Here is a 12,668-nt window from a genome sequence, read left to right on the forward strand (position 1 = left end):
ACAGTAGGCACATGCATAGAAAGGGCTTTCATGCTTAAATATGAATTTATTTCTTGCCACCTAGGACATTCCAGTTTTAGAATACTCATGTATACTTCCTAGTGTGGACTTCCCCAAAGTTTAATTCAAGCCTCAATTTAAGAAGGTTTGCCTTGAATGAAAGCATTATAATGTAAGGAATTTGAACAAAAACAAAGAAGCAAAAAAAACAACAACAACCCCAAACCCACAACCCTCTTATTTGCTTAAATATACAAGAGTTCTGGGGCTATCCATCACACTAAAGATGAATCCACCAAATTAATTATCTTTCCTCTCTCTCTTCCAAATATTGTTTTCTCCTGCAGTGATGTAATCTGAAGTATCAGAAAAAGCAGAAGATCTAGAAAGTCAATGAATAACCACAGCTGGGGTTGGAGCTGGGGAAAGGGAAGCACAATTGCCTTCTTCTTCCGCACAGTCGAGGATTTAGTGGGAAAGTTCACAGCATCTTCAGGAGTGTAAGTACTGCAATGACAAAAAGGGCAGACTTCAGTCAGCAGGCTTGCCACAAAAGTATGAACAATATAAGCACAGTGCTGTAGTTATTCTAATGGAATGTTAAGAATTGCTTTTTGTCTTTGTTTTAATTAAATGAAATTTCTTTGGGCTGGAAAGTCGATGTACCATGGCCTCATTGTCAATATTTGTACTAGATTAATAATCAACAATGAAATTTGCACCATTTTCTTTGGTGTTGATCTAAATGGCGCTTTGTCCTTCTGAATCAGGTAAGAGAATACAGTCTTTTTATATTATGATGAACTGGGGTTGTTTCCTTTAGGAAAAGAATGTTGATAACTTAAGGTCATTGCTGGGTCTCTTCATGTCCACTTTCCCCCTCAGAACCCATAGTGCTCCATGTTGGGGAGGGATTAGGTTTCAGTTGCTGGATGACTTTAACCTGTAAACTTTGGGAGTTAAATAACCACCTTCCATCACCTCTACTACAATAAAATGTAGAGCCCTCTACAGCCCCAAGAAAGTGAAACAAAAACCTCAGGCAATTCTCTCATGGGTCTCCAGGGTAACAGGTAGTTCAGTCCTTGCTTGACTGATGACATCTAGAATTTAGAGCAACTAATAGGAGGAGAATAGACAAACTCAGTCAATCTGATGCCCTTCATCAAACAGGAAAGATGAAAGGATGGGCTTCTATCTGCTCTGGGCATTGCTGCAAGCCCTTAGCAGTCCAGGCAAAGTTCTGTGTTTGGGGTTGGACTAACTCTACTAACAAATGTTTCTGCCTTCCAGGGTGCAGATTTTGCTGCACATGCAGATTACGTGAGCTGTTATTGCAGTGCATTTAACTGCTTGTTTTGATTAAATATTTCATGTCTGGGAAACTTGCTTGGCCTTTCATTCCTTAATTTCTGTTTCCCTCTCTCCTCATTCCTCCCTCTCCTCACTCCCTCCAACCCTCATTCTTTCTCATCTCACTTGCTTTGAGAGGAACTTGTTCATTCTCTTCTGTGTAGGTGACCTGCAACAAAACGATACAATTCTATGCATTTGGTCTGTAGAATGACTGGAATTTCCTTGAGCGTGACCTTTCTTTTACTAATATCCTACAACAGCCTAGCATTTTCATTTTCAGGTGGGTATGTATTTATCACAAAATGAGGCTCTGACTGTAGATTTGAACACCAGTCAATCAGAGCTAGCACCCATTATTTTAGGTATTCTGTCCCAAATCCATTTGTAGCTTCAATTTTACCTATATCTTTCCCATACTGAGATTAAGTTTGGGGTTAAATCCCAGTCAAATACCTGCAAATGTGCTACCAAAACACATCCCTTTATTTATTTTTTTAAGCAATCACTTCATGTTTACTCCCATTCCCTTCTTCAGGTCTATAAACAGATTGTATTCAGGAAGCAGGATTCATAATGGCATCACTCTGTTTTCATAGTTTTCTTGGGGCCAGAAGAAGCAAACCATGTTCTGAGGATTCGTAAACGTGCCAACCACTTCTTGGAGGAAATCCGTCCAGGAGATCTGGAAAGAGAATGTATTGAAGAAAAGTGTTCTTTTGAGGAGGCAAAAGAGATTTTCAAATCACAGGAGAAAACAGTGAGCTGATTTTTCAGGAACCTACAAGAGTTGGCATCTGTGACTAAACTGAACTGTCATATCTGAAACTTTATTTGTTAATTTATTTACTTACTTATTTGATTTATTACCTGCCACTTCTGGATTAGCTAGCTCGTGGTGGGTTACAATAAAGATCCCCACAATAAAACATACCACCCCTAAAATTAACAATGACAGCAATCCAGGCCCCAAGGCCCTACTCACTGCCCAAACTCAGCAGACCCCCGCCATATCCAGTGCCTCAGGGGGATAAGCGGGCAGATAGTGTGATGTTACAGCTCTGGCGAGGAGGATCCAAAGATCTGGCCTCAACCAAATACGTGGAAGAGCTTCATTTTGTAGGCCCTGCAGAACTGAGAACGTTCCTGCAGGGCCCTCAGCTCTTCCAGGAGCTCGTTCCATCAGGTCAGGGCCAGGATCGAGAAGACCTTTGGGCTGGGGAACCACCAACAGATTTGCACCCACAGAGTGAAGGGCCCTGTGGGGGGCATAAGACAATAAGCAGTCCCTAAGATATGCAGGGGGCAGACCACGGATGGCCTTGAAGGTCAAAACTAGAACCTTAAATCTGATCCAGGATGCAATTGGCAACCAGTATAGCTGCATTAGCACAGGTTGGAGGTGGGGGCCCCTTTAGCTAATTAGCACTGTCTTTCCCCCCTCTCTACAAAGCATGTTATTTGGTCCAGTTTTACACCAGTTCGTATGGGATCTCATTCTAGAAGGCTACTCTGGTACCATTGTGCTATGTAAATAGAGCAAGATGTTCAGGCAAATGTTTTGGGTGGGTGTCCTTTGACTAATTCACCAATACTTATGTAATTATTTTGCAGATGGAGTTTTGGTTTGATTACAAAGGTAGGAGGTTATCTTTGATTTTTTTTTCCTGCTATGGTTAACTGGGAACTAATGTGATGACTTCCAAAGAATTTGCCATTTCTTTCTTTAGTCTCAAAAAGCACATTTTTTTAGACAAATAAAAATGTCTATGAAGGAACATAAACTATGAAGGAACATAATATCCCTGAATTTAAGAAACAAATAATGCATTTTAAAGCATAAATTAAAATACACACATTTAACAGGATTGCTGCATGATTATCCTAGTACTGAATGAATGGTGGTAGTTCATATTTTAAGAACAGTCATAGTGATGCAAATTTCATTATCATCATCATTATTATTTTATTGCTTTATAGAACACTCTTTCAAATCAAGCTTGGAGCTGTGTACAGCCATCATAATACAAAATTCTGATAAAAACAGTAAAAATATAGAACAGTATCCTAAGTGCTCCATTTATATGCATTTCTTGGGCCTTGTTTCTTTTCCTATCTCTCCAGCTGATATCTGTGGTAAAAAGGGGGGGGGCTTGATTTTGTTTACTTTCTCCTGTCCTCAACCACATGCTTGGTGGAACAGTGCCCTTTTGCTGACCTTGTGGATCTTTGATAGCTCTGACAGGGCCCAGTTTTCTACCAGCAGCATATTCCACTTAGGGGCAGGGGTCCTTAAAAAGGTACACTTTTAAAGGACCAGGGACCACCAACATATTAGTAATTTAAGATCTTAATTTTCTTCTGGGGGGGTATACGGGAAGAGGTGGTCCCTTAGCTATGCAGGGCCCATACTGTGTAGGGCCTTGAAGGTTAAGACTAAAACCTTGAACTTGATCCAGAATTCAACTGGTAGCCAGTGCAGCTGTTGGAGGGCAGGTTGAATATGAGTCCTCCACAGTGTCCTAGTAAGGATCTGTGCAACTACTTTTTGCACCAGTTGCAGTTTCCAGGTCAAGGTCAGTGGTACACCCTCATAGAGTGAGTTACAGTAATCCAGCTTAGATATAAGCATTGCATGGATCACCGTGACTGGGTTCCCCGGGGTCAGGTAGGGTGCTAGTAACTTTGCCTTACAAAGATAGAAGAATGCCTGGTGAGTTACCTTTGCAATCTGAGCCTCCTTTGAAAGGCAAACATCAAAGATCATCTCCAAATTCTTGATGGGTATGATAGCCTTCTTTATTGTAACATTTGTCCGCATTCAGAAGATTATCAGTTTGTCATTTGTCTCTTGCCTTGATGTTTATCCCATTACATTTCTCCTCTTCCAAACAGATTTAAACCCCTGCAAAGAGAATCCCTGTAAGAACGGTGGAGTCTGCAAAGTTAAGCACTACCAACATTCCTGCATTTGTCTTCCAAGATTTGCAGGGAATGAGTGTCAATTAGGTAAGAGGAATAGATTAATTTTTAAATAATGCACTGTGGATTTTCAGGAGCTCTTGCATCTTGGCTATTACAACAATATCATGACAATATTATGCTTATTTATATTTAAATCTAGTACATTTGCATTTTACCCTTCCTCCCCTCCTTTATTTATTCTCAAATACACCCTGTGATGTAAGGTAGGATAAGTGTGTCTAAACCAAGGTTACCCAATAGGCTTAATCAGACAGAAAGGACTTGAACCTGAGTTTTCCAGATCCTAGGCTGACATTTTAACCACGGCACCAGCCTGTTTTTCCTGTTCCCCCAAATGGCAAGGGGTTTTGGAGTATAGGTTTCTTTGGCTAAGAGGACACTGGAGATTTTATGGTCTCTTTGCAATATGTGCTTTATTTACAAATATGCAAGCAAATCCTTGTTAGAGGCAAAGAAGACATTCTTACAAGGCAACAACATTACCCTAGTAGAAGAGACCAATGGGTTTTCACCTTGAGCCATTTCTTGACTTTCTCTATTGGCCTTTCGCCTTGTTCCAAAATATTGTTCACACACACACACCTGTTCCCTTTCCTCAGCTAAAGGAATAAGAACCAGTGGTTAGAATGTTGGACTAAGATCTGGGAGACCCAGGTTTGAAGTACCATCCTGCCATGGAAGCTTGCTGAGTAATCTTATGCCATTCACATTCAGCCAAAATGAAGATGAGGAGAACAATGTAAGCAGCTTGGGGGTCCCATTGGGGAGAAAAAAGGAGTATAAATCAAATATTGCATATGAACAAAAGATTGGTGTTGCTGTTAACCACTACCTTTATGAACTAGTGACACAGTAGCATCTTTCAGGCTACACACTCTAGTATGGGGAGTTAGGATCATAGCTGCTGTCCTCAATGCAAATCTGCATATTCCTGTAGGTATAGCATTCATCTGTTTGTATGTAAGAGCCAACACACATTCACTTTACAAATGAAACTAGAGACCAGTACCTGGACAAATGTGGGATTTAAATAATGTGTTAATATGTTGAATGCAATGTGATAGAAGAAGAAGAAGAAGAAGAAGAAGAAGAAGAAGAGTTGGTTCTTATATGCCGCTTTTCCCTACCCGAAGGAGGCTCAAAGCAGTTTACAGTCACCTTCCCTTTCCTCTCCCCACAACAGACACCCTGTGGGGTGGGTGAGGCTGAGAGAGCCCTGATATCACTGCTCGGGCAGAACTGTTTTATCAGTGCCGTGGCAAGCCCAAGGTCACCCAGCTGGCTGCATGTGGGGGAGTGCAGAATCGAACCCGGCATGCCAGATTAGAAGTCCGCAGTCCTAACCACTACACCAAACTGGCTCTCAGTTACTCAGTTACTCAGTATACATATAAAGCAACATAAAGTGAATAATGTACATGAATGTACATAGAATCACTGTAATTTGTGAATGGCACTCATATGGTCAAGAGACCTATGTTTATACAGTGAATTTCTAGGGTCCCACCTATGCACATGGGTGCTGCATACATGAAGGGCTTAGCCAGGGACTATGACTCTGATAATCTCCTTTCATGCATTCATGGAAAAAACTAAATTGCCACCCTTCTTCACTGCTGCTCAGGAATGGGGCATCTGACTTCTTTGCTGAAGGTCCGAGTTTCACTCCCTAGTTAGACAAGGTCAGGTACTAGGTTTTGTGAAAGTCCTCTACCTGAGACCTCATGCAGCTGCTTCCAGGCAGAACAGACCTTGATAGACCAAAGGATAAGATGGCTTCAGGCTTTTCAAGGGATAAGGGATAAAGGCAGCTGATAAACATTTAAAATGAATGGAATGAATAAATAAATGTATAATAGCCCTGAGTTGTGATTTTAATTCCTGCTACTGGCATAAGAAGTTGACACTGAAAAGTCAACATTAGCAATTGGCTGCTGTCCAACTAATAACATTAAAATATTCTTGTTATGCAGAGAAGGTAGAATGCTGGTACAAGAATGGCAATTGTGCGCAATACTGCCAAGATAATGAACAATCCCTTCAGGTGACCTGCTCCTGTGCTTTGGGTTATACACTAAATGAAGATGGGAAGCAGTGCATACCTACAGGTAATGGTTGAACCTTACTCACTGAGAAGACAGTGGGTCTGATGCCCCAAATGAATTATATCATACCGTGTGTTGTGCTGTGCAGTTGTAATTTACCTGTTGTGTGTGTGAAGTGTCTTCAAGTGCTTTAGGATGCTTTAGGATGCTTTGGGCTGATCCTGTGTTGAGCAGGGGGTTGGACTAGATGGCCTGTGTGGCCCCTTCCAACTCTATGATTCTATGATTCTAAGTCTCTTCTGACTTCTGGCGACCCTATGAATTAATGTCCTCCAAAACATTCTATAAATTAATGTCCTCCAAAACATTCTATCATTAACAGCCTTGCAAAGTGAAGGCTATAGCTTCCTTTATAGAATCAGTACATAGGGTCTTCTATTTTTCCTCCTGCCATCAACTTTTCCCTGCATTATAATGTTTCCATTGATTCTTGTGTCCATGTATTATATAATCAAAGCATAATATCCTCGTTTTAGTCATTTTTGCTTCTAGGGAGAGTTAGGTTTGATTTGATCTAGAACCCACTTATTTGTCTTTTAGGCGGTCCACAGTAGCTGTACAAGTCTCCCCATTGCCACATTTCAAATCAATCAACATTCTTCCTGTCAGCTTTCTTCACTGTCCAATGTTCACGCCCATCCATAGTAACGGGGAATACTAAGGCCTGAATTAACTTGATCCTGTTCACCAGCGTCACAGCCTTACACTTAAGAATCTTTAGTAGCTCCTGCATGGCTGCCCTTCCCAGTCTCAAACTCCTTCTGACTTCTTGGTTGCAGTTTCCTTTTGATTGATTCACAGATAGGCAAAAACACAACCTAGGTGTGTTTTTTTTAATCTCACTGCTACTAACAATTAGCCAATCACTCTCAGCTACACAGAACCTCTAACCTACGTATTTTCCTATTTGCCACTCATTATTAGAGATAGAAATGAATTTAATGCGTATTTATAAATGTTAATGATTGGTTGGAGGGGAATTTGTGATTTTGTCTTGTGAGCAAATATCAGATAAAATGGGTGGATTTTGTTCCCCTCTACTCTAGTACTGTCAGTGGTGGGCTATACACATGAACGTTTTATTTATAACTAGAAAATAAGCCCGCTGCAGGCAAAATGCAGCGGGCGCTAGCAGGGCGCGCGATGAGGGCGTCAGGGCTGTGCGGCGGGGCTTTGGAAGTCCGGGGTCGTCCGGGAGGGGTGGGACCTCGCGGCCTACCTGGTGTCCTGGGGGGCGAGCGGCGGGCAAGCTGGAGGGCAGGAGGAAGTGGACGGGCTGCGGCTGGGAAGCTGGCTGGGCACTCAGGCTGTGTCCGGTGGGCGGCGGCGCAGGTGGCGCTGGAGGTGGGCAGCTTGGGCCGCATGGTGGAGTGCGCCACCGGTGCTGCCGGATGCCCCGAAGCTTCCTCCACCGGCCACTGCTGGTGGGCTGGTCCAGTGGGCGAGTAGTGATGGGCGGCAGCGGGGCGTCCTGCGTGTGCATGGCAGGCAGGAGCAGCCTCAGCCGGCGTCATGGGAGCTGGGCGGCTGGCGCTCCATGGTGGGTCGTGTCAGTGCCGGCGGCGGTCCCGAAGCATCCCCCGCCGGCCGCTGCTGGCTGGCTGGGCCGGGGGGCGATGTGTTGGTAGGGGCAGCGGCGAACTGCGGCCTTGCAAGGCTTGCAGGTATTGGCGGCGGGCGGACAGCTGTTTCGGAGCGCAGAGGGGGGAAGATCAGGAGGCGTTTTGCGGGCGGAGAGGATCGCACACCGAAGCGCGCCAGGCGGTTGGGCCGGAGGGTCCCCGGGGAAGCGAGGCGCGCCACGCTCGGCCAGACGGCCGTCCCTGTGGGCTCCGACGCAGCTCGTCTCCCCGCCTGTCTGTGTCCTTTCGCGGCAGCGGCAGCGGCGGCGGCTCCCAGCGGCTTCCTTCGCTGCCCGTCCTCATCACGGACACATCCCGCCCTAGAACCCCTTAGCCTTTTATTTAGTCCGTGGCACCCGTGGCGCCATGGGCAGTTTAAAGATTATATATTTGTTTCCCGCCCTACCTCTTGAGACTCATATGAACACACTCACATGAACACATGAAGCTGCCATATACTGGATCCGGCCATTGATGCATCAAGATCAGTATTGTCTACTCAGACTGGCAGCTGCTTGGGTTGGATCTGGCAGAAGGTGCTGACTGTCTTGTATCTTCCCTGCTTTTCACATCCCAGCAGATGCCATTTCAAAAACCGGGAAAGCTGATCCCTGGGATCACAATATCCTTTGGACTAATTGCCACAAGGGTCAGTGGGCTACAGAGAGCAGGAGGTGAAGAGAAAAGGAGGGCTGTATCATCCCTCTCTTTTGTTCCACAAGGAACAAGGATTCCTGCAGCTGCAGGAATCAGCTCTCCTGGGGTCAGAATGGCAATGGCTTCTAGAACAGGCAACTAGGGAAGATCCACAATCCTTGCGCAAATAAATCCTCTTTTACAATACAAATGGGACTGGATTTGGAACACATCTCCAAAAATGCAATAAATAGATTTGTGGAAGAAATACCATTGGAGTGTAAGGTTCTTCTGTAAGAGTGTTTAAAAAAATTAGAACTGGGGATTAAAACTGGTCACAACTTTGTTAACTGCAGCGAGAATACGTTTAGCAAGTATTTGGAAGGATCCACCACTGATAACTGACTGGAAGAAAAGGATCTGGACTGTAGCACTCTTGACTAAAAAGACATACTATAAAAAGGAGGAATAAGGTTTCTGTCAGATCTGTAAAAAATGGCATTTTGTTTCTAGAGCATTGGCATACAAATGGTTTTAACTATAAGGCCATATTATTTTCACTGATATAAATATGTGATTAAAAAGAGGTTTAAGTTAACAAATAGTATTTTAATTTATCTGCATGTCTCAATAATTTTAGTTTGAATGCTTTGTATACAGTTAAGCTTATAAATTTATATATAAGGGTTTTTCCCCCCTCAGTGATCAGTTGAGGGGGAGATTCACTTCACTGATCGCTTCAGTTCATTGCAGCTTTTCTCATTTTAGGAAACCACGAATAAAAGCCATGAGGTTTATGATGGCTTCTGAATAGACTACATTAAAGTAAATGGGTTTATTTAACTTTTCTTCCTTTAAGATCACTTTCCATGTGGGTTGGCTAAAGGATCTACACGCTCTTATGAAGAAGAACCTTTTGGACACAACCAAACTAATGCTTGGATTAAGAATGGGATGAACCAAACATTGTCTCAGAAGAACTTAAGCAGTTGGAACCAGACACTAATTCAGGCCTTGGTAGAATGGAACCAGACTGTCACAGAGGAAGAGAATGAGGATATCAATTTTAAAGAGATTGAAAGGAACATCACAGGAGTGGATCTTCACAGTTGGCTGAACATCACTTACACTGATGAACATGATGATCCACGGATAATTGGAGGATCCTTCTGCCGCCCAGGAGACTGTCCCTGGCAGGTAAAGAGATTTTTCTTGAGAGTTCTGACAAAATTGCCTTCACTCACACTCCATTTATTCAAGAGATTGCAAGTAGTTTAGCTGATGTAAAGTAATTGTAAAGTATTATATTTTTTATTACGACCCAATAAAGAAGTATGCAAGCTTTTGAGCTATCCAGAACTCTGCATCAGGCTGGATATTTTTTTTTAAGTGAACAAAAATTGGTCTTAACCATCCTGAAGTAACTCATCATGAACTTCCCTTGAGTAACACAGTTTCATCCTCAAAAGAGTGAAGGGGGCTGGGCCAGCTCTAGCTTGGGTTGGGTCATTATAGATGAGCCAAGGAACAATGATGTGTCATCCTGCCACTACTGGGACCTCTGTATATCCTATAAAGAGGAGGAGCTGCTTAGTCCTGCGAGCACAGGTTTCAATACATACATCGTCACACCTTACAATGTCTTTCTATAAACCTTTCTGTATTTCAGCAACAACAAACTGAACTGTAAGTACATGACGCTTGTCTACAAATGTATCTCAAGCTTTTCCCACATAGCAGCTTACCAGTTACAGCTATTTCCTCTTCTTTAGATTCCAGCTTTTGTGCCCAGCTAGCTAATTGTTCCTGGTATTAAAATTAGTTGACTTTAACGAGCGCTGCGTTTTCTTCTAGGTACTGATCCAAAACAAGAGAGGCTATGGCTTTTGTGGGGGCAGCTTAATCAGCAACCTGTGGGTACTCACTGCAGCACACTGCCTTGATACGGTTACACCCCATCAGGTTACCGTTGGTGAGTGCCTTGTAGCCATAAACATTACTCATTGTACACACCCACAAGATCAGCATGTTTATACTGGAGCTGAGCCTGGATCAACAGTGGATCTCAATGTTGTAAACAAATCATCCATTTCCATTACAAGGGAAATCTGACAGCAGTGTGTGCGGTTTCAATTAAAAGAAAATATTTGCTCCTGAAGTAGGATAATTCCACAATGAAGAGTCTGATGTTAAACATGATAGATTTAGAGTCAACTTGGTGTAGTGGTTAGGAGTGCAGACTTCTAATCTGGCAAGCCGGGTTTGATTCCCCGCTCCCCCACATGCAGCCAGCTGGGTGACCTTGGGCTTGCCACAGCATTGATAAAATCTGTTCTGACCGAGTAGTAATATCAGGGCTCTCTCAACCTCACCTCCCTTATAGGGGAGAGAAAAGGGAAGGCAATTGTAAGCCACTTTGAGACTCCTGGTAGAGAAAAGCGGCATATAAGAACCAACTCCTTCTTTTAAATAGCACTCATAGCGGTAGCATTTGGGGGGACTTTCCCTTTTTCTGCTAAAACCCATCTTTCATTCCTTTCTCTTCACTATAACTAGTTTCAAAGGTATTAAATCTATTATACTTTCATTTGCTTCTCAGGAGACTTTGACAAGCACCAGAGAGAACGGGATGAACAAAAAGTTAGAGTGCGTCAGTTCTGGCAGCACCCCCAGTATGACCCAGACAACTTCAACAACGACATCGCTTTGGTTCAGCTGACCAGCAATGTCGTTTTCAGCCAGCATGTACTGCCAATTTGCCTCCCCAACCCAAACCTGTCTACTTTACTGACAGAAAAAGGAACAGTAGGAACAGTGAGTGGATGGGGCAGTACTCATGTCAAGGGGCCATCAACTCGCTTTCTCCTGAAAGTTAAGCTACCTGTGGTGAGCATGGATACTTGCAGACAATCCACAAAAAAACTCATTACTGACAACATGTTCTGTGCAGGTTATCCTGAAGCAACTCAAGATTCTTGCAAAGGTGACAGTGGGGGACCTTTTGCTGTACTTTATCGTAATACTTGGTTCCTCTTGGGAATTGTCAGCTGGGGAGAAGGTTGTGCTACAGCAGGAAAATACGGGGCTTACACTCGTGTGTCCAATTACCTTTCATGGATAAAAGAAGTTACTGAAAGCGTGAATTAATTCTGAAGGATTTTTACATGGGTTGAAATTAAAGCTATTTTTAATATTAAACATACTATGTATTTGTATATTTAATTTACTACAATATGGGTTGAGATTTGTTTGCCTTGTTGATTACACCAGAGAACAACTTTTTAAATGCTAATGGAAGTAGCTTCCAGACTGAAAACAACACATAAGAACAGTTTATGAAAACTGTGCCTGGCATGAGTCACATCCTGTAAAATTAAGCAGAACTGAAAAATTTGAACACAACATGTGGTGTGATAGTATAAAAATGTTTTACCTCGGCGCTTCTCTTACCTTGTCCTAACCCACATCATCTTGCTAAAAATGACAGCCATTTTCCATTTTTCTATTTCCATTTTACTTTGCATAAAAGGGGGGGGGGCAATGCCATGGAATTCATTTCAAAAGAAAACTACTTTAAAGAGCTGATTGAGCTGGAGGATCGGCCCTATATTTCAAGTAATCCCGTTTATGGATGGTTAGTGTTCTCATGGACATTTCACAATTATCTTCTAAAAGGTTAATAAGCAGCCTATTAATCACTAAAACACCCTGGTAAATCTTTACAATTAAAATGAAATGTGAAACAATGGAATGACTTCTAGTAACCATTGCTATTATCTGCATAGCAGACAAAGATATACACCCAAACTTTGGAAACACTGGAATGGATGAATAATTCTAGCAGAATACAGGACTTCATACACATCCAATTATGATCCCCAGGTACAACCAACAACCAAAAAATTCAAAGGTGCTCTTGCTGTCAAGAAGAAAAAAAAAACACTAAAGATGTGTAAAAAAAAACTCT

The 12,668-nt window shown here is 42.7% G+C and overlaps 1 protein-coding gene and 1 long non-coding RNA gene across 2 annotated transcripts; one reads left to right on the forward strand and one right to left on the reverse strand.

Annotated features, from left to right (window-relative positions):
- Nucleotides 1-26: 26 nt before the first annotated feature.
- LOC143843364 (uncharacterized) lies at nt 27-1,967 on the reverse strand. The gene is made up of 2 exons (XR_013233540.1): nt 1,810-1,967; nt 27-507 (listed from the first exon to the last, which is right to left on the reverse strand). It is a non-coding gene; the product is annotated as an uncharacterized LOC143843364 (long non-coding RNA).
- LOC143843362 (coagulation factor X-like) lies at nt 404-11,899 on the forward strand. Its single transcript, XM_077349326.1, has 9 exons — nt 404-500; nt 1,518-1,636; nt 1,953-2,113; nt 2,968-2,992; nt 4,249-4,362; nt 6,312-6,446; nt 9,561-9,898; nt 10,556-10,673; nt 11,301-11,899. The coding sequence occupies exons 2-9, from the start codon at nt 1,546-1,548 to the stop codon at nt 11,846-11,848; spliced, it is 1,530 nt and encodes a 509-aa protein (XP_077205441.1). The 5' UTR covers nt 404-500; nt 1,518-1,545; the 3' UTR covers nt 11,849-11,899.
- The last annotated feature ends 769 nt before the right edge of the window (nt 11,900-12,668 follow it).

The sequence above is a fragment of the Paroedura picta genome, chromosome 8 (assembly GCF_049243985.1).
Source record: "Paroedura picta isolate Pp20150507F chromosome 8, Ppicta_v3.0, whole genome shotgun sequence".
NCBI lineage: Eukaryota > Metazoa > Chordata > Lepidosauria > Squamata > Gekkonidae > Paroedura > Paroedura picta.